The sequence below is a fragment of the Ooceraea biroi genome, chromosome 1, assembly GCF_003672135.1.
Source record: "Ooceraea biroi isolate clonal line C1 chromosome 1, Obir_v5.4, whole genome shotgun sequence".
NCBI classification, from domain to species: Eukaryota; Metazoa; Arthropoda; class Insecta; order Hymenoptera; family Formicidae; genus Ooceraea; species Ooceraea biroi.
In genome coordinates, this window is record NC_039506.1 from 18,117,487 (window position 1) to 18,139,541 (window position 22,055).

Consider the following 22,055-nt stretch of genomic DNA (forward strand, 5'->3'; position numbering starts at 1 on the left):
CACATACAAGTTTGAGATCTTAAAGAAAGGAGATTAGCGAATGAGCTGGAGCGATAGTAGGCGGAGTAATCCAAGCATGACAGCCATATGACCTATGAGCGGCAAGGGGATAGATAACGCATCTCTAGCATTCTGTTTTAACATTTTCTAATAGGCCGTTGCCATTCTAAAGTGTTACGCCTACCGCCTCGGCTTCCGAGATGCGTGCTTATTTGAAATCTTTTTTACTTAATATCTGAAAATTTTACGTGATTGTTTACAAATGCAAATGACTTTTCTATTCAATTCAATCTACTTTATCCTCCTGAGCGGAGCACTGATATTATTATTACTAGATACCCTATGTATTTAATAAATATTTGTAATAAATATTTAAGAAATGTTTTGAGTAAAACAATATTTAAGTTTCAAATAATTGTATCTCCGAAAACAGTTTCGCAAATTTCCATAAAATAATTAATTTTTTAATTAATATATTTTATAGGTAAAAAATATGTATATAATAATTATAATGCGATATATTAATAATATGGTATATTAATACATTAATTTTATATTCTTATATAAAAAAATAAAATATATATCTTTTACTCCAGAATGTGCGGTGAAATATTTTTTGCGTGCAATGTCGATTGCGGAAGCGATTTTCCACTTATTACTGTCCTCCGCTTTATTGCGCACCGAATATCATTCTTGTTGGCTTTATCCAAACGCGTCTGGCGTATATGTCAGAAAAGGGAATGTGAAAAGGACGATTACCGCCATTGAGTCCCTCTGATTCCATCGACCCTACGCCGAATATTTTCACCCTCCGGTTGCGCAAAGGCACGTGAGAGCCCACCATCGACCTTGGCGGAACAATCGCAAGTTGACGCGTGAAAGAGATATCTCTCTGCGAAAGTCTGCGAGCGAAAAGACGTCGTGGATACGTAAAACTAACTCTCTCTTTATCTCCGTCTCTACCTTTTCTTTCCCCTCTTCTGTTCTGTTCTTGTCTTTTTCTGTTTTTATCTTGCTCTTTTTCTTCATTTTCCGCTGCGATTCCGGGAAACCACAGATTGTGCCGAGGGTGCATGCAAGTGAGCGAGCGAGCAAGCGAGTCGTCTAAAATATTCGACCGCCCCTGGGGATTGTAGATGTAATCGCGTGGTACTCCGCGCGATGTCTCCGTATTTTTGTTTGCACGAAGTGGTGGCTTTTATAAAAATACATTTCAATGAGCTTTCCAGTTTGCAATATCTGTGCTACATGCAATTTGTCTTTGAAATTAATTTCTTATTTATGATTTTGAATCAGAAATACAATTTTAAGAAATCTATGAAGTCACTGTCGGATCATTTCACTTTTGGATTAGGAAAATCCAAAACTAGTTTTCGGATTTAAATTAATGCTTCCAAAATTTCAGGCCAATTTTGGGTTATTTTTATATGAAAACTGCAGAAATCTCAAGCTACTTTGTATGAGGAATATTTCAGAAATATGAAATTATTTGTCGAGCTTTGAATTGGAAAAGCTTCGAAAAACTCAATCACTTTTGCACCATTTTTATGTTTTTATGTGTGCTTCAAGAATCCGAAGCTTGGAGAAGCATCTTCGCATCGCGCTACGTGAAGCAATGCTATTCGCGTGCTTGTACGTATTCAATTCATGCATTTCGCGTTCATATCGATAATATACATTATCCGTGAGTCTTGAAGTCCGATCATGGCTATACCGAAGGAACGATTTAGTAACCGTAAGTGAGTACGATTGAACGGTATTGTTATCCGTATCGACTCGTATCTCCATAAACTCCAAACGGATACGGTTTCCTTTTTAGCATTCTCCCGGAATGCACAGTTCTCTTTCTTCGTTATCGAAAAGTACATCGTGGAGTAGCAGACCTCGAAGAGGTTCCTGAGAGGTTTCCCATGTAACTGACTGCCATACGCAGGAAGAGAATGCTGCCTTTATCGAGATACGCTCTTATCCTTTCCTTTCGAGATACTATAAAAACAAACGGAATGTACGTCAATCACATAAAAACTTGCTTAATTATAACCGCAGATCAAGAGAGGAAAGAGAGAAAGAGATAAGCGGAGGAGGAATTACTAAGTTGTTCTATTAAATGCGATCTGACATACCCCTGACACTTATTTATTTATCGCGTGAGAAGGAAAATATTAGGAGTGTGATTTAGTTTTGAGGGTTTTGCAACAGATGGCTGTAGTGTCAGTTTGTTCCAATAGCTGTTTCCGATAACTGTTGTTTCTTACAGTCTTGACATTATCCATCACATTTAGTAGCATTATAGCAATAGATGCAATAACAGTCGTGTTTATATCATCGTAAAAATGCAACTTCCGAAAGCTCTTTAGCATTTTCGACATGCGTTGCTTTTGTTTTTTGATCAAAAGAAAACTGCGGCTGACGGTTATAGAATTCTTGTGGAAACTTATGGTGATTCTGCCCCATCAATTAAGACGTGCGAATACTGGTTTAGACGCTTTAAAAGTAGTGATACTGATGCGAAGGACAAAGAACGCTCGGGACAACCAAGAAAGCTTGAAACTGCAGATTTGCAAGCATTATTGCACGAAAATCCAACACAATCCACTTCAGAACTTGCCAGAGCATTAAATGTTGATCGTACAACAGTTACCAAACATTTGCATGAAATGGGAAAAATTCAGAAAGAAGGGAAATGGGTTCGACATTAATTATCGGAAAGTGCCGTTGCGAAACGGTTGAACATTTGCATTTCGTTGATCGCCAAGCAAAAAAAAAAGTCTTTTGTCTCGGATTGTTACTGGGGATGAAAAGTGGATCTATTTTGATAATCCGAAACGCAGAAAATCATGGGTGGATCCAGGCGAACCATCAACATCCACTCCGAGACGCAATATTGACGATTCAAAAGTAATGCTCTGTATTTGGTGGGATCAAGAAGGTATAGTGTACTATGAGCTATTAAATCCGCATGAGACTGTCACGGCTGATCGTTATCGACACCAATTGTACAAGTTGAAGGAAGCATTGGACCAAAAACGACCACCAATTGCGAGTAAAGGACGGAAAGTGATTCTTCTTCGTGACAACGCTCGACCTGACGTTGCGTTATCAGTGAAAGAAACACTATTAGAGCTTGAATGGCAAGTCTTCTCCGGACATTGCTCCATGCGATTATTATTTGTTCCGGTGGATGCAACACGCTTTAGAGGATACACACTTTGATAATTTGGAAGAAGTGCGAAAATTCGTCGACGAATGGATCAACTGAAAAGAAGAGTGATTTTATCGTGGTGGAATCCATCTCTTGCCAGAAAGATGGGAAAAAGTTCTAGAAAAGGAAGGAAAATATTTTGAGTAAGGTATTCATTCATTATCATATTTAAATACATGCGTTTTTGAGCAAACAAAACCCTCAAAACTAAATCACACCCCTAATACATCGTATGTATTTACATCACACAGCTGAATCATTCATTGATTCATGAAACTTGTAAAACACATAAGTATGTCACAAATAAAGCGAATGTTTCCAAGCGTATTAACAACTACCTTGAAGGAGGATAATGTCGCTCCTTGAAATGTAAGAATGCGCGACGCAAGGTCGCACAAAACAGATTAGCGCCGTAATTTTTCGATAGTCTCATGTGTATCCGGTAGATAATTTTATCATGATATCAGTTTGCCTTTACCTTCGTGCAGCCTCGATTACCGTGATGCATGTAAATTTGAGCTTTTCTGTTGTGACGGAAAATATAACCGAAGATAAATGTAGTGCAGTAAACGTAATAAAATATCCATTTGCAACAATAAATCGCTTTGTTCTTTTTCAAAGCTTTCTTCTGTGGAACAAAAAAAGAAAAAGAACAAGTTTCGCTTTTTTCTTATGTTATATTATTATTATTATTATTATAACTATTATTTCTTATATTATGTTATTTATATTACTATTTATTATTTTTATTATTTATTATTATTATTTTTCAACAGTATATAGCTACGTACTATACATAGACGGGTTCTAAAGCAAAACAAATATGGTGGCCCCAAGTGTGTGACGTTTGGGATAGACGTTAACAGCTGTCACAAACACCTGGGACCATCATATTTGATTTGATCGCCATATTTATTGTGAGTTGGAACCCGCCTATCTATATTACATGTATATAAATATGTTCATTATTATAATATAAAATTATAAAATTTAAGGCAATAGTTAACTGTGGATTATGATGGAAGAGGAGAGAGAGGGAGAGAGGGGGCGAGGGAAGGGAGAAAGAGAGAGAGAGAGAGAGAGAGAGAGACGCTGTCGCTTGAAATTTGAGTCCATCGTATTGAATCCGGACCACCAAAAAATATCTTGACTCTACCTTTAGCAAAGGTTGAATCTTTGGATGAAAGCAAATAAACCTGGCAGTATTTCTTATTATATACGCGGCGCTTTCTGTGCGTTAGCGGAATCGCGCAATAAATCAATGCGCTGTTTCTGCCGAAACGATGAAACGGGATCCACGGAGGACCCGCGATCCGGAGGAAAAAATTCTGAGCTAAACCGAAGCGAGGCGAACCCCTTTATATCGTCGGATGACTTATGTATGCCATTCACGTTTCGGGAGGGTTTCGGCGTGCGCGAGATGCGAGTCGCGTACTAAGCTTTAGATTTGCGTATCCCTCCGGCGAGCGTCCTGACAAATTGCAAAGACCACGATCACGCTCTTGTAAGCGGACGTTCACTTGACAAATAAACGAGGGAAGCAGTGGGATGAAATTTTTCAACACACTTTGCGACACGCGCAAATAGGATTTCGATGGCATAGCACACAGATGTAATTCCCCTCCTCGTGGATCTCAAGGATCTTAAGCGTATCAATGACACAAGACGAGATTCTTACGGCCGCCTGAGAAACATATTATACAATAAAGCAGTTGGATGGTATTGTAAACTAGATACATGTGCAAGTAAATAATAATAGATGATAAACAATATATAATATAATAAGAAATAAATAGTAATAATAAATAATAATAATTAATAATAATAATAAAAATTATAATAGTTATATTAATCAGCTTCAAAAGAATTTGAAGAAATTTCAAAACTTCCTTCAAGTTCGTGTTTATAATAAAAACGCGCTTTACGATTGATCGATAAGTGGATCACTGATTTTTCCGCTGATGCGTACGTTGAGCAAAATCGTAATTCTGCAATTTATTAGTTTAATGACGCGTTTTTAACGAGGCGTCACGCGATAGCGAGATCGCATTTACGCCGATACAAAAAGCACGCGCATTGCGCTCGGAAATGCGAGAAATTCTCATTACGCGCGAGATGCGAGGCTGACTCATCATTGATCTTTCGAATTCCGGCAGAGCCCGCCCTTGGCCAGCCTCAGCGTCGAGAATTCTACTTATATTCAGCGGATGGACTGCGTGCGATTTACATGCGACATTACTTGGCGACGTCACGTGATGCGATTCTCTGCCGCCGCTGCGGCGGAAGCGAGATATGCGCGCGCGAGCGCGCTCTTCTCTGATAAGTATCTTTGCATACGTGAAATTTTTTTCAAGGAAACACCGAAAAGTACAAGTTGCGCATCGTTCGTGTTCGCAAATGGTAGAACGATGATATATATAGAGCGGCTGGGCGAGCATTCGTGTTCGGGTGCAGCAGGTGCAATAATATTTGCTGACGGAGTTTTTGTAGTTCCATCCAATAAAGCGATTTTAATGTATTACTGTTACACCGTTCACCTGCGTCACGTGATTAAAAAACAAAATGAAAGAGAAAGAAAGCAATAACAGTGCAAGATAATTAATGATACGCGAAACGTGCATGCGCGTACGAATACATATTAAATTTCTTTCTGGAGACAATTTTTCAATAGAAAATATTAGCATTTTCAATAGAAAATATTAGCATTTATATTATATAAATCGAAATAACTGTCATAATAGTGTAATTTATCTTGTTAAGTATATGTATAAATGAATATGTATTCAATTTTGTTATTTTCCAAAAAGCAATTTAAGTTTAAATATTAAATATAAGTATTAAAATTTAAATATTGCGGTTTTGAAGTACTACTATATCAATGCTTGCAGAATCAGCAACAATTTTTTATACATGTGTGATAAATGTTTATAATATAAAATTGGAAAATATATTTGAATCACTAATTAAATTTATGGCTGTAATAGAATAATATTTATTACAGTTTTAGTATACTTGGAATGTATATCGATCATACAATATAAGTATAATATAATAATTTTTACTAGCATAGTGTCTTAGTATTAATAATTTTTATTAATTAGTCCTATTTTTAATAATTTTCTTCATGTGTAATATGATTTGTAACAGTGTATACTGTATATATTTAAAAGTGATATCAATTAATTTGCAAAAGCCTTGAAAAGGATCTGTTATAAATTTTATTGGCAGAATACCCGTAGAAATTCAAGATCTGATAACAGAATGAGACAGTTTGGCGGCAGAAAACAAATAGGCTTTGTTGTTCTGTGACCATTTAAATAAAATATACAGCAAACTGCTCGGTTTCTGCCGCCAATCTGTTGTCAGGTTGTGCCATCAATCCCTGTTAGCAGAATACAATGCGAATCGCGATGGTGCGAATAAAACTGTTATTTACCATATATATGATATTGTGAGTAAATCTGCCAATTTTTCCGTTATATTAATATTGTTTATTGAAATTTTACATCAAAAATTTTTCTGGAATTATTAATCGTAAATCAGAAAAGTATTGCATTAGTTTAATTAGTATAATATACAGGTTGTTCCAAAATTGCTGCTAATAATCGCAGATTCTATGGAACATTACAAAACTTCTAATATCAAAATGTCGAGACTACAATAGTTGTTAAATGGAAAACGATTACAGTTCATTAATGACAGAGCTAAATTAAAATTTAACTAAATAGTTGTTAAATGAAAAACAGTTCATTACAGTTCATTAATGACAGAGTTAAAATTTTCCTTGTTCGAGTATGTGGAAGTACACGTGAATATAATGATGACTTTGACTCTTTATTAGTATTATAATATTTGGTGTGTGTTATTTTAAATCTTGAATTTAATTTACATATGCAATGTATAAATGTGCTGCGTATAAGACATTATAAAACAATTTTTTCATGAAATTATTAATGGTTATTTGTACGATAATTGCAATATTATCTCAATAAGCTCTCTTATTGAGTTTAATTGCTTTCCATTTCAAAAAATGTTATAGCCTCTCACAATATTGTATTTTTATCTTAGAATATCCTACAATTCTTCCTCTTCCTATCTCCCTCTCCCCTTTTTTCTCTCTGTATGGATGTATGCTAATGTTTTAAGAATTAATTAAAAAGAGATTAAGACAAGTTATTTGTATGTATATATATCTAAGTAAATTGCTAATTAATTGTCATAATATATAAATTTTTATTACAGAATTTAAGAGCAAACAAAATGATATTATATCTCTTCATCTTAGATATATTAATCTTTCTCTCTTTGTTTTTGCTATAGAGGATTAACATGGGATAAGGACGGGTTGCCATGTTTACAATCCGCCATAATTTCACGTATAAATAAAATAAACAACGTTTGATTCGTGTGTATAAATATGATAAATAAACTTTTGATCTGTATTCATGCGTCAAGCTGGGTTTACATGATTTGACAACGTTGGTCAAATCTAACAATTTGGTCATATCGTGTATAAATATCAAATGGTCAACCAAATTAAACACTGACCGATCTCATATGGATATTTTTCCTATTACATGTTCCGCATGTCCAATATTCGTCCAACACGTGTCCAACATCGGTGAACATTCACTAAATTCATTGGCTATCGGTTTCAGCGGCTTGTAAAAGTTTGCATAAATAACTTTATTGCCTCAATAAACAAGTTATTTTATAAACATGCAATCAGGTAATTACCAAAAAATGGCAAAGGTTAATAGATATTGACGGCAAATCCTACAGCCACGGCACGTATCGTTTCGTTATTTAATTAAAATTAATTAAAGGGAGATGCCTAAACATCCGATGAACTTTCGCAAACTTCATAATATATATTATACACGTGTATGTGTCGGTGTGTGTTGTTGTTGAGGAAGTTTCTTCATTATGCAACACGAAGTTCGGTCAAAATTATGACGCCGCTTTTTATTCCATTTGCATGGCCTTCCGCGGCGCGTCCTTTTATCGCTCATTACGTCAGAAATGGAATCTCTGCATGAAAATACCGATTAACACATCGTGAGATGACAAATTAGCGCTTAAGTCTCCTCATACATACCACCTGTTGATTTTCATCAATACGTTGTGCTCGTTATTTATTATACGTACGCTACTCCGTGTATTTAAATTTTCCATTTCGTAATATTCTTTTCGCAATTATGGTGTCTGTCATGTTTATGACAACTTCGTTAAACCACTGAATACAATCACGTGGGATTCTGATCTTATAATTACGACGTATTCAACCAATGAAAATTATATAATATAAATTTATAAGTTTAAATTATGTAATAATTCAAACGACGGGCAATATTGGGAAAAATGATTTTTCTCAACGAAATCAACCGATCTCCCTGTTTCTCTCTATCTCTCTCTTTCTGTGTATTTATTATTCTCTTCCTCTCTTCTTCTTCCGCTTTCTCTCTTTACTCCGTTTATTAAAAAATAAAATATTTCATTTCATTAAGACATTTTATATTTTCATTGTGATCATAATTTTGAATATGCATTTTATATAGTTATAACTTGAGTCGCATAAGTACAAAAACTTTTACTTAATCTCTGCTTTTCTGCCATTCATGCAAGCATATATATTAAAATGGAGTGTGCGCGAAACTTCACTAATTTTATTCACTCCCATTCATCTTACTTTCATGCGCGACCATTTTTCACGCAAATCCAGCTATAATTCTTACTATTTAGTTGCAATCCTCTTCTATTTCGCGTAGAAAGCAGGGTCGCGCTGGAAAGAAAAAAGCAACCAAGAAAAAAGGGAAAACAAAAAACGCAAATTACTATAGTACGTCACGCAGAGTTTTTCCATCATCGGAAAATTACGGTGCGATTCTTTCGTCGATTTTAATCTCGTGGCTATGCGCAGGATGTGGATGCAATAACGATCCCTCCTTTTAATCCCCCGACAACATGGCTGTGCTTACGGTTCTGTCACCTACGTATCCGTTGTGGCTACAAAAATCACGAAAATCGTAAAAGGATCATTTTCCACAAGATTACATGTTTAAGTGTTTAATAGCACTGTTACGAAGGATTATATCGGAAGGGAAATGTTAAAATATTTGAAACACGAATTAATAGCAGAAGTTATTTAAGCTAAACTTATTAACAATGAGCCTATATTATGTAGATAAAATATATAGATAAAATAGGTGTGTGAAAGGCAACCATAAGTTGATAAACATTTATCAGAATAGATGTGGGAATTGTTTCTCGCTTTGCACATATTGCTGCTTATTGCAAAATTTCTTATATAATAGATAATTTTTTTAGAAAACATTAGAAATATGAAACAAATATTAGTAAATCGAAGAAGTATCATAATCTGGATAAGATATATCACAATATGTATTGCAAAAGATTACGAACAAATATAGAAAAATTCTTGTACGTCTAATAAATTTTTACACTATTAAATCCAGGAAAATATCTCGATAAAATTGTTATAATATATTAATTCTAGTTCTAATATATATTTCAGTCATGTTATGATCGTTTTTACTATTTATTAAGGTGCAGTATATTATTATCATTATACATATATATAATATAAAAATATTTTTTATAGGGAAGAGTTGCTATTAATAGAGAAGAGTTGCCGAGAACTTCTCCAGAAAAAATATTTCTAAAAAATATCCCGTAGAAACAATGATCTGCTTTGACTAACATATCAAAAATATTGTAAAATTAGGAACAGAAAATTATTGATAAATGTGACTTCTCTATCAATTTTTATATCATCAGATTAAAAAGCATGCAAATAAATTACTAATTAATTATTGCAATACACAAGTATTGGCTTTAGTACAGATACCTCTCAATCATTCGATATAAGTAGAACAATTTTACACCATTAACTTATACTCAATTAAAAATTCCGTGCACTTGCTCTTGATCCACGCGGGAAGCCTCCGTAAGTCAGTTAATAACCATCTCACGTAGAGAACATCTATCATCGGCGCCGTGTCGACTCTGTTATTTTCCTCGCGTTTCTAATTCTGACAAGATCGGCACGTGCTCGCCGACGAACAAAAATGCCAAATCTCCGAACGAGCTTTCTCCGGTCGTCATCTTCAGGGTCGCGTGTCATCGCCGACGGCCGGCGCTATACCGCCGGAATAATTGACCTAAATGTACCGCAAAAATAGCGGATCATAAATTACACGGTCTCGACGAGAGTGCACTTGACACGGTGCTGTCGCCACACGACTACCATGCCGAAGAAAGAGACCGAAAAACAGAAAGGGATGGAGAAACAGAGGCAGAGATGGCGAACGAGGGAGGGAGAGGGAGAGAATGAAAGAGGGGTCCGAGGAGGGGGATGAAGTGAGAAGAGGACGCCCCATTGAAGGTTGCCAGCTCTCTTCCGTCGTGTCCTCATTTTAAGTAAGAACGAATGGAAAAGCGACGTATCAGCTGATGTGTGAATCTCGAAGGAATGCAGCGCGATCGAAGCGTTCATGTGCCGAAGGGTCGCTTGTCCGCGTGCATCGCTGCCTGTCCAGCCTGTTCAAGTTTATTTATGAGTTGCATTATGTCAATAGTCCACGTTACAATTGTGTACGAATCAAGCATACGGCAGGCAGCATACGGTAGCGGAGAGAGTATTTCGCGATACAGGAAGATACTGCAGCGTAGCGTAGTAGTGACGTATGAACTTTTAGTTCGCTTAATGTTAAAGCAAATTACATTCAGTCAAAACAAAGTAAATGAAATAATAATATTAGGTGTCTGCAAAAGTTTTAATCTTTTTTTTCAGCGCTCTGGTGCCATCATTTAAACTTCGAATAAATTTTCACTCTTTTTACGTTTTCGAAGAATTGGTGTCGAAGTTCGTAAAACGTCATGTGTCACGATTTAACGAGAAAAATAACTTGGAGAAACAATCGCGATGAGCAGTGAAAAGCTATATACGCTTCTCGTATTCAGCAAACCGTTTTGGACTTGGCTGGGAAGTTTTTCCGCACGCGAGGTATTTACCCAACTTAGCACCTCCGGATTACCACTCCAATCGATGCAGTACTTTTTAACTGAACAACACTTTCAAGATGTGATTGAGAAAAAACTTTTTTTCACAAAAGAATTCGAAAAACCGTTTTCGACAAAAGAATTCGAAATTTACCCAAGAGACGGCAGAAAATCGTGAAAAACGAGGACAAATATTTTTGTGACTGAATTGTATTGCACATATTACGCCTAAAACGCGAAAACGTGCAATATGTCTGTATAAAATATTTAAGATTTCTAATATTACAGGAAAAGATTTATTTCCCATAATAAAGGAGTATAATCTGGGGTAATCGAAGAGATTATTTGTACGTACATTTCTCCACGATACAAGAATTTATTTTATATACAGGGTGGCCCATTTTAATTTATACAGTCGATTTTTTAAAACACTAAAAGAGATACGAAAAAATGTTTCAGACAAACATGTCACGATTTCGAGGGGGACATAAGATGATACCATTGGTTTGACCTTGAATAGTCGTTTGAAGGTCACGCGAAGATCACCTTTAATTTCTTAAATTGAAACCCCAACTTTTTATTGCAGATTCTTATTCTCCATCCAAAAGTAAGTAACTTTTGTCTGAAACATTTTTCCGAAAAATGTCATCTTATGTCCTTAAAATGATCTTCAAGATGAGTTTTGAGGACATTTTAAGGACATAAGATGACATTTTTCGGAAAAATGTTTCAGACAAAAGTTACTTACTTTTCAATGGAGAATAAGAATCTGCAATAAAAAGTTGGGGTTTCAATTTAAGAAATTGAAGGTGATCTTCGCGTGACCTTCAAACGACTATTCAAGGTCAAACCAATGGTATCATCTTATGTCCCCCTCGAAATCGTGACATGTCTGTCTGAAACATTTTTTCGTATCTCTTTTAGTTTTTTAAAAAATCGACTGTATAAATTAAAATGGGCCACCCTGTATATATAAAGTTAAAAGTTAAAAGTTAAAAGCATTATACATATATATATGTATATATAATACTGCTTTTAACTTTAAAGCTAATGCACCCTCAACGTTACGTTTCTGGGTGCTTTTAACTTTGAAGATAATGCACTCAAAATTACGTTTCTGAAAAAAGTTCTTTGAGTTATGATTGAAGGATTATTGAGCTGAAGGTCTCCAACTGCTCCTCGATTGAAGTTATTTCCTTTTACGACTCATTATTATAAGATACGAACTCTTTATATTTTTATATGTATAGCTATATCATTTCCAGTTTTATTCCATTTCAAGCGACTTTCGTTTAAAAATAAAAATCGTCCTGCAATAACGGAGATTCATTTATATTAGAAAAAATCTTTATTTAAAATAAATCATAAGAAAGTACGACGGTATGAAATGGATGGAATCTAACGGAAACAAATTTAGATTTTCGCTTTCGCTTCGTTCCTTCCTTGCTCCCTTCATCTCTTCATTCAATTTATAAAGTATTCAGAAGTTAATTACATCAAGCGTGAAACAGTCACCAGATCGCGGAACACAATTTATAAATGAGTTTGCAAACTCGTCACGTAACGTGTTAATTTCTGTCTCGCTCTTTTTATGCAGACATGATATAACAGCCTATTAATATTAACGTAATCCGTCAGCAGAAAATGCCTGAGCTCGCACTTTGGCATTAAAGGTAACGAAGCATCTCGCCGATGTTTTAAAGTGAGGCGTTCATTACTGCCGCGCAATCTCGCGCCGGTCCTCGCGTTAAAATAAAAAAAAATCTCGCAGCTGGTGCATCTTAATGGAAAGAATGCTTTTCTGTGTAGCTTACACCCTTGCAATGCGCGCGCTCGCGCGCTCTCATTTACTTGCTTGCATCGCGATAGCAGATTAAAAACATCCACTGACCCTCTTAAGAACGTCCACCTCTTTTTATTTGCAGATCCACGGGGGTGCGGAATCGGCGCTTTACCTATAGCATCGCCTCGAGCGTGGGAAAGGACCTCCTCCGTCGGTCTCGCGAATCCCGTAACGCGGATTAACGTAACGTTATCCAGCGAGCGAACCCGGAAGAGGGACAGCCACCCAAGAAAGTGACGCCTCAGCCGTCTCGGCTTCAACGATCGAAGATGAACGCCTGCCTGGTGCATCAGTTGATCGGGACTTCCGTCACCTAAAGTTATCCCATAGCTTTCTCTCTCTGTTCCTCTCCCTCCTCCTTTCTTTCTGCCTCTCTCATCCGAACAAGAGGAGGACCCTACGCGCTCGTTGGCGGCACGGACCGCCATTGAGCGCGGATGACCACGAAGACGACGTACGAGCCGCAGGTCCCCTCGTTCGGCGCGATGTCGCTGCTGGACGTCACCTCGACCGAGGAGGACCCGTACGCCAACGGCACCGAGGTGAACGCCGTGGAGGTCACCTGGCCGAACGTGCCGTCCACCATCATGAAGGTGATTCTGATCTGCGTGCTCGGCTCGATCATCGTCACCGCCCTGTTCGGCAATCTTCTGGTGATGGTGTCCGTGATGCGGCACAGAAAGCTGCAGATCATCACCAACTACTTCGTGGTGTCGCTCGCGCTCGCGGACATGCTCGTGGCGATGTTCGCGATGTCGTTCAACGCGAGCGTGCAGATATACGGCCGGTGGCTGTTCGGCTACTTCATGTGCGACGTGTGGAACTCGCTGGACGTGTACTTCAGCACAAGCTCGATCCTGCACCTGACGTGCATCTCGATCGACCGTTACTACGCGATTGTGAAACCGCTCAGGTACCCCGTCGACATGACGAAGAGGGTGGTGAAGTTCATGCTGCTCTCCTGCTGGCTGGCGCCGGCCCTCATCTCGTTCGTGCCAATCTTCAACGGCTGGTACACCACCGAGGAGAACAGCGTGCACCGGCATAAGCACCCGGAACTCTGCGAGTTCAAGGTCAATATGGTATACGCCATAGTGTCGTCCAGCATCTCCTTCTGGATACCTTGCAGCATCATGGTGATCATGTATTACCGGATCTTCAAGGAGGCGAACAAGCAGGAGAAGCAGATGCACAGTCGGATGGGAAACGCCATGCTGCTCAGTCACAGACCAAGCAAGGATCTCAACAATATCAATGGCGAGCTCAACAGCGGCGGCTCCTCGAAGACGCTGACGTTGAACGAGATCAACACTGAACACTCGGTGCACACACCTACGAAAGATAGGAATATGATGACGATGAAGAGAGAGCATAAGGCGGCGAGGACGCTTAGCATCATCATGGGTACATTCATTATCTGCTGGCTGCCGTTTTTTCTCTGGTGGGTGTGCGTTTAAGTGTCTGCATTAGATATGTGTTACAGGAAGAGTTCGAAGAACGGTTTTTTATATTTTTTAATCTAACAGGATTCGATTTTTTGTTACCATTAACGGCCATATGCCATTTCTGAGGCACAATTCTTATAAATAAGATTGAATAAATAATAGATGTAATAAATATTGAATGAATAATATATGCATTTGTATTAGTTGCATTAATTTTAAAATTATGCAATATATTTCTATATTTTTTAAGGTTTTTTCTCGAAGGAGCGAAAGCTAAAACCTTGTACAGATTACTCGAGAGGATAATCTCTAACTTACTTAGAACTTCACCCTTCATAACATATGTTAAAATGAAAAAAGATCCGCGAGGTGCAACCTTTTTTGCAGTTTTAGTTTTATTATTTGAACTATTTAAAGAACGATGCTAGTTTAGGGCCAAAATTTGCCTGTAAGGGAAACGTACGAAATTGGTCAATCTGTATGTTTATGGATCTGCTGAACTCAAATATGAAAGTTAAAATTCTCCAAACCCCGGGGAAAGTTGTAAAAAAATAGGTTTTTGACAGAAAAACTTCGTCTTGCACCAAATAATTTCTAATGAATATATAATAATTATGAACAATATAATTGATTTTATATTGTTTTTTAATAGTATTTTGAAGAGAGAGGAAGAGAGAAAGGGAAGGAAAGGCATTGCGACCGCTCATTTTCACCGAAATTCCACATTTTTATGGTTCTATGGTTTGCAAGTTTCTTACTCTTTTCATTATTCTCTAACATTTCGTATACACATTTTCTTTTCTTATTGTAAAGATATAATAGGGCGGTAAAATATATATATATATATATATATATATATATACACAATATATATGAATATGAATATAAGTATATTTAACAAAATCTAATATTACATGCGGAATAAGGATACAATGACATATGCAGTCTTAGGGTACGTTTATGTTGGAGCAGAGATAAACAATAAGAGCGGTGATACTAGCATAGTACCGCGTTGCGTATCGCAACGTGTCTACTCAGTCACTAGTTGCAAAAAATAGAGCTAAGAACGACATTCCAGTCAGTCCGCGAAGCTATCGCACGACGTCTGTTACTCTGTATTGCGTTCATCGCCCCTTACGTATCTTCGTATACTTTCCTTAAATCATATTAGTTCTATTTTTTATTTGCATATTACTTTTAAGGTTTATTTCATTTTCCCTGTTATCCTTGAACTAAGTTCGAATTAACTGTCATTATGGTTAATAAATGTGTCAATATGCGGTACTATGCTAGTATCACCGCTCTTATTGTTTATCCTTATTCCGCATGTAATATTAGATTTTGTTAAATATACTTATATTCATATTCATATATATTGTATATATATATATATATATATATTTTACCGCCCTATTATATCTTTACAATAAGAAAAGAAAATGTGTATACAAAATGTTAGAGAATAATGAAAAGAGTAAGAAACTTGCAAACCATAAAAATGTGGAATTTCGGTGAAAATGAGCGGTCGCAATGCCTTTCCTTCCCTTTCTCTCTTCCTCTCTCTTCAAAATACTATTAAAAAACAATATAAAATCAATTATATTGTTCATAATTATTATATATTCATTAGAAATTATTTGGTGCAAGACGAAGTTTTTCTGTCAAAAACCTATTTTTTTACAACTTTCCCCGGGGTTTGGAGAATTTTAACTTTCATATTTGAGTTCAGCAGATCCATAAACATACAGATTGACCAATTTCGTACGTTTCCCTTACAGGCAAATTTTGGCCCTAAACTAGCATTTTTCTTTTACGCGTGTGTCTTCAAAAGAATCATTAGAAAAGATAGGAACAGTCTATAAAAATGCTCTAGACATTCCAACATTAGATACAAATTGAATTAGGTCTCAAGTTTTTCATTGATTTTTAATTTGAAAATCAATTTCTCGTTTCGATATTTATTTTCAATGTTCGCCTCAAGAAATAACTCTTGATTCCATGCGATTACCAGGTACGTCAGTACGGCGGTGTGCGACACCTGTCCGTGCCCGGACATCGTGATCGCGATCCTCTTCTGGATCGGGTACACGAACTCGGCGTTGAATCCATTGATCTACGCGTATTTTAACCGTGACTTTCGAGAAGCGTTCAAAAACACCCTGCAGTGCGCCTTCTGTTCGCTCTGTAGGCGGGAGCCGTCTGATCTTGAAGCGCTGGACTTCCGTCGGCCATCCCTCAGGTACGATCTGGTCTGACACATCGAGGTACGCACTTCGTTCTATCGCTTCCTTCTTTTCAAGCGTTATTAGTTGCGTGCGGCTATTTTCCTTTCCCCGATTATGCCCGGTTGTCGCTCTTGATGCGTCAAGGACCGATTAATCGGTCAGTCAAAAATCGTCGCTTGGAATTTCGAACAGCGCGCGTTCCGCGTTGCGGAATCTGTAGCATGTATGCACATTATGTCTTATCGCATACGAAGCTTGAATTACATCAGATCTACATAAAATCGCGTGAAATAAATTACGTGGAATGTGCACGGCACGATACAAGTAAATTATATGGAATTTACATAAAATTAGCATTACATGAAATAAATTACATAAAATTGCATACATTACAAAAAGTTTGTGAAATTAGAAATACATACAGAGTTAATGCGGAGATACTTAAAATTTTCTTTTCTTAATATTTTTATCCAAGGTCAGTGCATATAACTTGTCACACATGCCTGTCTCCTTGCGGTCTTATGATAAGGTTTATTTTTAAAATTATAAATATTTAATGAAACATACGGCTTTTTTAAATGGCTCTCTCAGGTTGGTACATATTATAAATCATATTTGCATTTCGTTTTCCTATTGTGACACTAATATTTTTCATATCTTCTTGCGTTGCAATAAAACAACATTAATGAGATTCAATAATTTGAAACTTTTTGTTGCACTTGCGTAATATATCTTATCTACCTTTTCCTTTATGATATGATCTTAAGTTTATATTTTCTGTATCTTGCTGAATTTGTAGATTAGTAAGATTAACATGAAATTTTAATAAAAAACCGTAAGTCATGATTTCTCTATTATATCTTTCTTCAATTCTTTGCTCACTGGCTATTATATGAAATGTGTTATTTCACATTCTGTAGCATTAAATATATTTCCGATGATATAAATTCGAAATGCTCAATATGAGTTGGACGAGAGCTCGATAGAAATTTTCGCGAAAATAATATATGCTTGCTCGACGTGCATTTTTGTCCAGAAACGTCAGGTATTTAATCGCGATAAATTTGACAATAAAATTTTTCAATGCATCAAGAGCGACTCGTTCACTTGAATGTTCAGTTATAAAACGAAGCTTTTCATAGCATTTCATAACAGAGCTCTCCAAAATAAAAATCCGCTTTGACTCTCGAAAAAGCTGCATTTAGCCACTCCATAACGCGCATAAAGTTTGAATTAAATTTAACAGCGCAATCTAATCACGTGTATTTATGTCGTAAATAGTACTTTATCGAAATTTACGTTATTACATGTCACAGATAACACAAAAATATATTTACTATTATCAATTAAAAATAACTTTTAACGCGAAAATTAAAAAAAACTTGTAGAAACAAATGCAAAACTTTTTATTTCTATCGAATTCCGATAAAATAAGTTTACACGATATAATATGTAATATAATAAAAATAATATAAAAATACCAAAATTATTCTAAAAGCATCTTTATAATAAATTATAATGAACTATTTAAAAAATAATAGCTACTGAAGGAGCAAACTTATTATTAAAATATTTTATCGCGAGATTTCTTGCGTTTCTCAAGTCATACGTCGAATACCAAAGGTATTTTATTTCAGACATGTTCTAAAAATTTAGAAACTCATATGAACTACCTAATAACAAATTGCACAAAAAAAAACACAAAAAACAAACGCCGAGCATATGTTAAAATATAAATTTTGATTCAAATACCATAAACCTGCTTACGAGTAAAAATCTCACGTATACATTCGCGTGTATGGCAATTTTACATCGTTAGTGCGTCACGCGTGAACATTTGTTACATTTCACACGTCACTTCCGTTCGCTAAACTACCCCGCGTTGTTTTATTACCGGCGCACCGCTGCCAACACTGAACAGTCGCATTTTATTGTGCATCCCGGTAGATCCGATAACGGAAACGCGCGGCGATTAGCGCCGGCAGCGCGGGAATTTATCTCGAGCATTCCAGCGTCGCGCAATTCCGAGAAACGATCATTAAACTCATAAGCTAAATCTAATTTAATCCGCGAATGGGACGCGTATGGCGTCATGTATCACCATTTTCATTCCCCGCGCCAATTACTCCATTATTCTGTTCAATTACGTATACTGCGTATCTCGTACGCGATGATGCGCGACGCACCACGCGAACAGGACCATGAACTATACGAATCCGAACATCCGGACCCCGAAAAGTGAATAGTTTCTCGTTTAACTAGAGTCCTAAATAATTAGAGAAGCGCAATCGGTGCCTCGCTTGCTGATTAGCTGACTGCCATGTTGGTCCTACCCCGAATAGTCAAATCTGCGAGGAGCAGATTTTATGTAGTACCTGCTACAGACTTTGTCAGTAGCTTTTGCTAGCAGAAATACAACAGGTTTTGATAGCAGAATGTAATGACAGACTGACGGCAGAAACCGAGCAGAATTTGTCTTTCCAATGTATTTAAATGGAACGTACTACAGATTCTGCTCGCGTTTTGCCGCCAATCTGGGCCCAGATTCTTGAAACGAGGAGTCGCATACGATATCATACGCTATCCTATGCTATATCCTATGATTAGTTTCTCCTTGATTTAAGTAATATTATATTTCTTGTTCAAAACAACATGTAATGTTGTTTATAATAATATAATGTTTCGGATGAGTAAAACCTCTATATAAATCATAGCTAAAAGATTGGCTTCATAAACATAAACAAAAATAATTTATTTAGTATTTATTTATTATTTATGCAATCAAATAATTTCTTTCTCTTTCAACGAGAGAAATTTCACTGTATAATATATTAATATTCATTTGATATAAAGGTTTGCAGTCTGCAACGTCATTAAAACATTGTCAGAACTTTTTGGCTCTTTCATTTACACAATTTTCTCTATTTTTCCAGATAATATCAGTTTTATTTGTACTAATATATTGAATTTTGTTGGAAAATGTTTTACAATGTCAATTCATTAAACAATTTTTGAAATAAAGTACAAGAGGCTCCAAATACTTCACTCTCATAAGAGAAAATGCTACATACCTTATGATGTCAAAAATCACACTGCGTTAATTATAAACTCCTAAAAATGAATCTATTAATGAAAATTAACCCTAATGTTAAATAGATTCATTCAAGAATAAATCTTAATAAATTTTAATGAAAAAGAGATTCTCATACTATTAACGAGGTTGAGTCATAAAATCGAATAGCTATAATTAATTATTAACGTAGCATTAATTATTAACATAACATTAACAATTATTAACGATAATTAATTATAGTAATATATAATTAAAACGTAATAAATATATACAATCAAAACATCGCATTAATACTCCTTCTCTTATCTTTAATATACCAAAAAATCAGAATACATCTGCAAACATTTCTTTTTTATTTACATTTGTTTACACGTACAAAAAGGCAATCGTAAAGATTCGTTCTATTACGAACCCCTTTGCTTGCTGTTATCTTAACGGCGCGGTCCACGGGGGCGAGAATCGAGCACGCGGCAAATCTATCTTCTAACACGAGCTTTCCTGATGACTCGACACACGTAGAGAGCGAGTGGCCGCTCGATCACGTGCACGCACGGACAATCCTCCGTTACGACGACGGCCTTACGAGGGAAGTAACTTCCGGTCTGCTTTGATCCTGTTTTCAGATACGACGATCGTACCAAGAGCATATACTCGGAGACGTACACGAAGCACATCGACCGACGAAGATCGAGTGAGTTCGGCAGCAGCCTCTGAGACGAAGCTACGTTTCGATTCTAAGCGCAACGTACGAGGAGCATATGTACATCTTCATACACACCCGCGAGGGCGCGCTCCCACACGTACCCACCAATCCACCCACTCACACACCCACATATCCACACAAACACATGCATGTCGCGCGCCGTAATTAAGAAAAACATAATCGTATATATACAGGGTGGCCCATTTTAATTTATACAGTCGATTTTTTAAAAAACTAAAAGAGATACGAAAAAATGTTTCAGACAGACATGTCACGATTTCGAGGGGGACATAAGATGATACCATTGGTTTGACCTTGAATAGTCGTTTGAAGGTCACGCGAAGATCACCTTCAATTTCTTAAATTGAAACCCCAACTTTTTATTGCAGATTCTTATTCTCCATCCAAAAGTAAGTAACTTTTGTCTGAAACATTTTTCCGAAAAATGTCATCTTATGTCCTTAAAATGTCCTCAAAACTCATCTTGAAGATCATTTTAAGGACATAAGATGACATTTTTCGGAAAAATGTTTCAGACAAAAGTTACTTACTTTTCAATGGAGAATAAGAATCTGCAATAAAAAGTTGGGGTTTCAATTTAAGAAATTGAAGGTGATCTTCGCGTGACCTTCAAACGACTATTCAAGGTCAAACCAATGGTATCATCTTATGTTCCCCTCGAAATCGTGACATGTCTGTCTGAAACATTTTTTCGTATCTCTTTTAGTTTTTTAAAAAATCGACTGTATAAATTAAAATGGGCCACCCTGTATATATATATATATATATATATCTATTCATTAACGTGTAACGAACGTGTCCCGCGCGCCGCGAGACATCCCTCGCAACTTTGCCAAACAGACGAGACGAAGGGGATGAAAGGAAAGACTCCGCGTCTTCCTCTTTTTCTCTCCTTCTCCGTCTCTCCGTCTACCTGTCTCTCCCTCTCTCTCTCTCTCCCTTTCCCTTTCAAACCGAATGCCGAACGCGCGAGCCGCTTGAAAGATCCGCGCGCACGTGTGCATGTGTGTAGGTAGATTATTTGTAGGTCGCCCATCTGCCAAAGTTAGATTCTTAAGTAGGAGCACACTTTCGCCGCCGCAACCTCCTGCTCCCCCCTCCCCCCGCTCCCTCCCCCGCTCCCCGGCCGCTCATCAAGTAGCCGATGAGAGAAGTGTGCCTCCCGTGCGCTTCGCTTCGAGATCAATAAAATCGTGTCCGCGGGAGGAAACGGAGGAAGGAGGTTCCGACTGAACGACGAAGCTCTCGCTGGGGAGAGCGCTCGGCGCGAGAGGAGGAAGAGGAGGAGGAGGAGGAGGAGGAGGAGGTGCGGTGTTCCACTGCTGCGGATATACCCGGGGAGGTTCGCGGGGACAACCCGACGATGGACAATCCCGGCGCGGGATGGCCCTCCCGTGTATAAATCTCTTGATACGTACGGCACCTTCTCCTCGGATCGGCTCGAAAGTTTCCGTTCACGGCGGTCCGAGATCCTTCGCGTCAATCTTGCGTTAAATTCCTTCGATTCCCTCGAGAGGATTC

General features: G+C 37.1%; 1 protein-coding gene across 3 annotated transcripts in view; it reads left to right on the plus strand.

Moving 5' to 3' along the window:
- Positions 1-20,675, plus strand: part of LOC105283323 (octopamine receptor beta-2R) — a 150,155-nt gene extending 129,480 nt beyond the window's left edge. For 2 of the 3 annotated variants that reach the window (XM_011345976.3, XM_011345978.3), the window contains 3 exons: positions 13,150-14,508; positions 16,524-16,751; positions 20,434-20,675. In XM_011345976.3, coding sequence (XP_011344278.1) covers positions 13,505-14,508; positions 16,524-16,751; positions 20,434-20,524 — 1,323 coding nt within the window. In that variant the 5' untranslated portion in view covers positions 13,150-13,504 and the 3' untranslated portion in view covers positions 20,525-20,675. Of the gene's footprint in view, positions 1-13,149; positions 14,509-16,523; positions 16,777-20,433 lie in introns of all 3 variants that reach the window. The other variant, XM_011345983.3, reaches the window with a different exon arrangement.
- Positions 20,676-22,055: the final 1,380 nt, after the last annotated feature.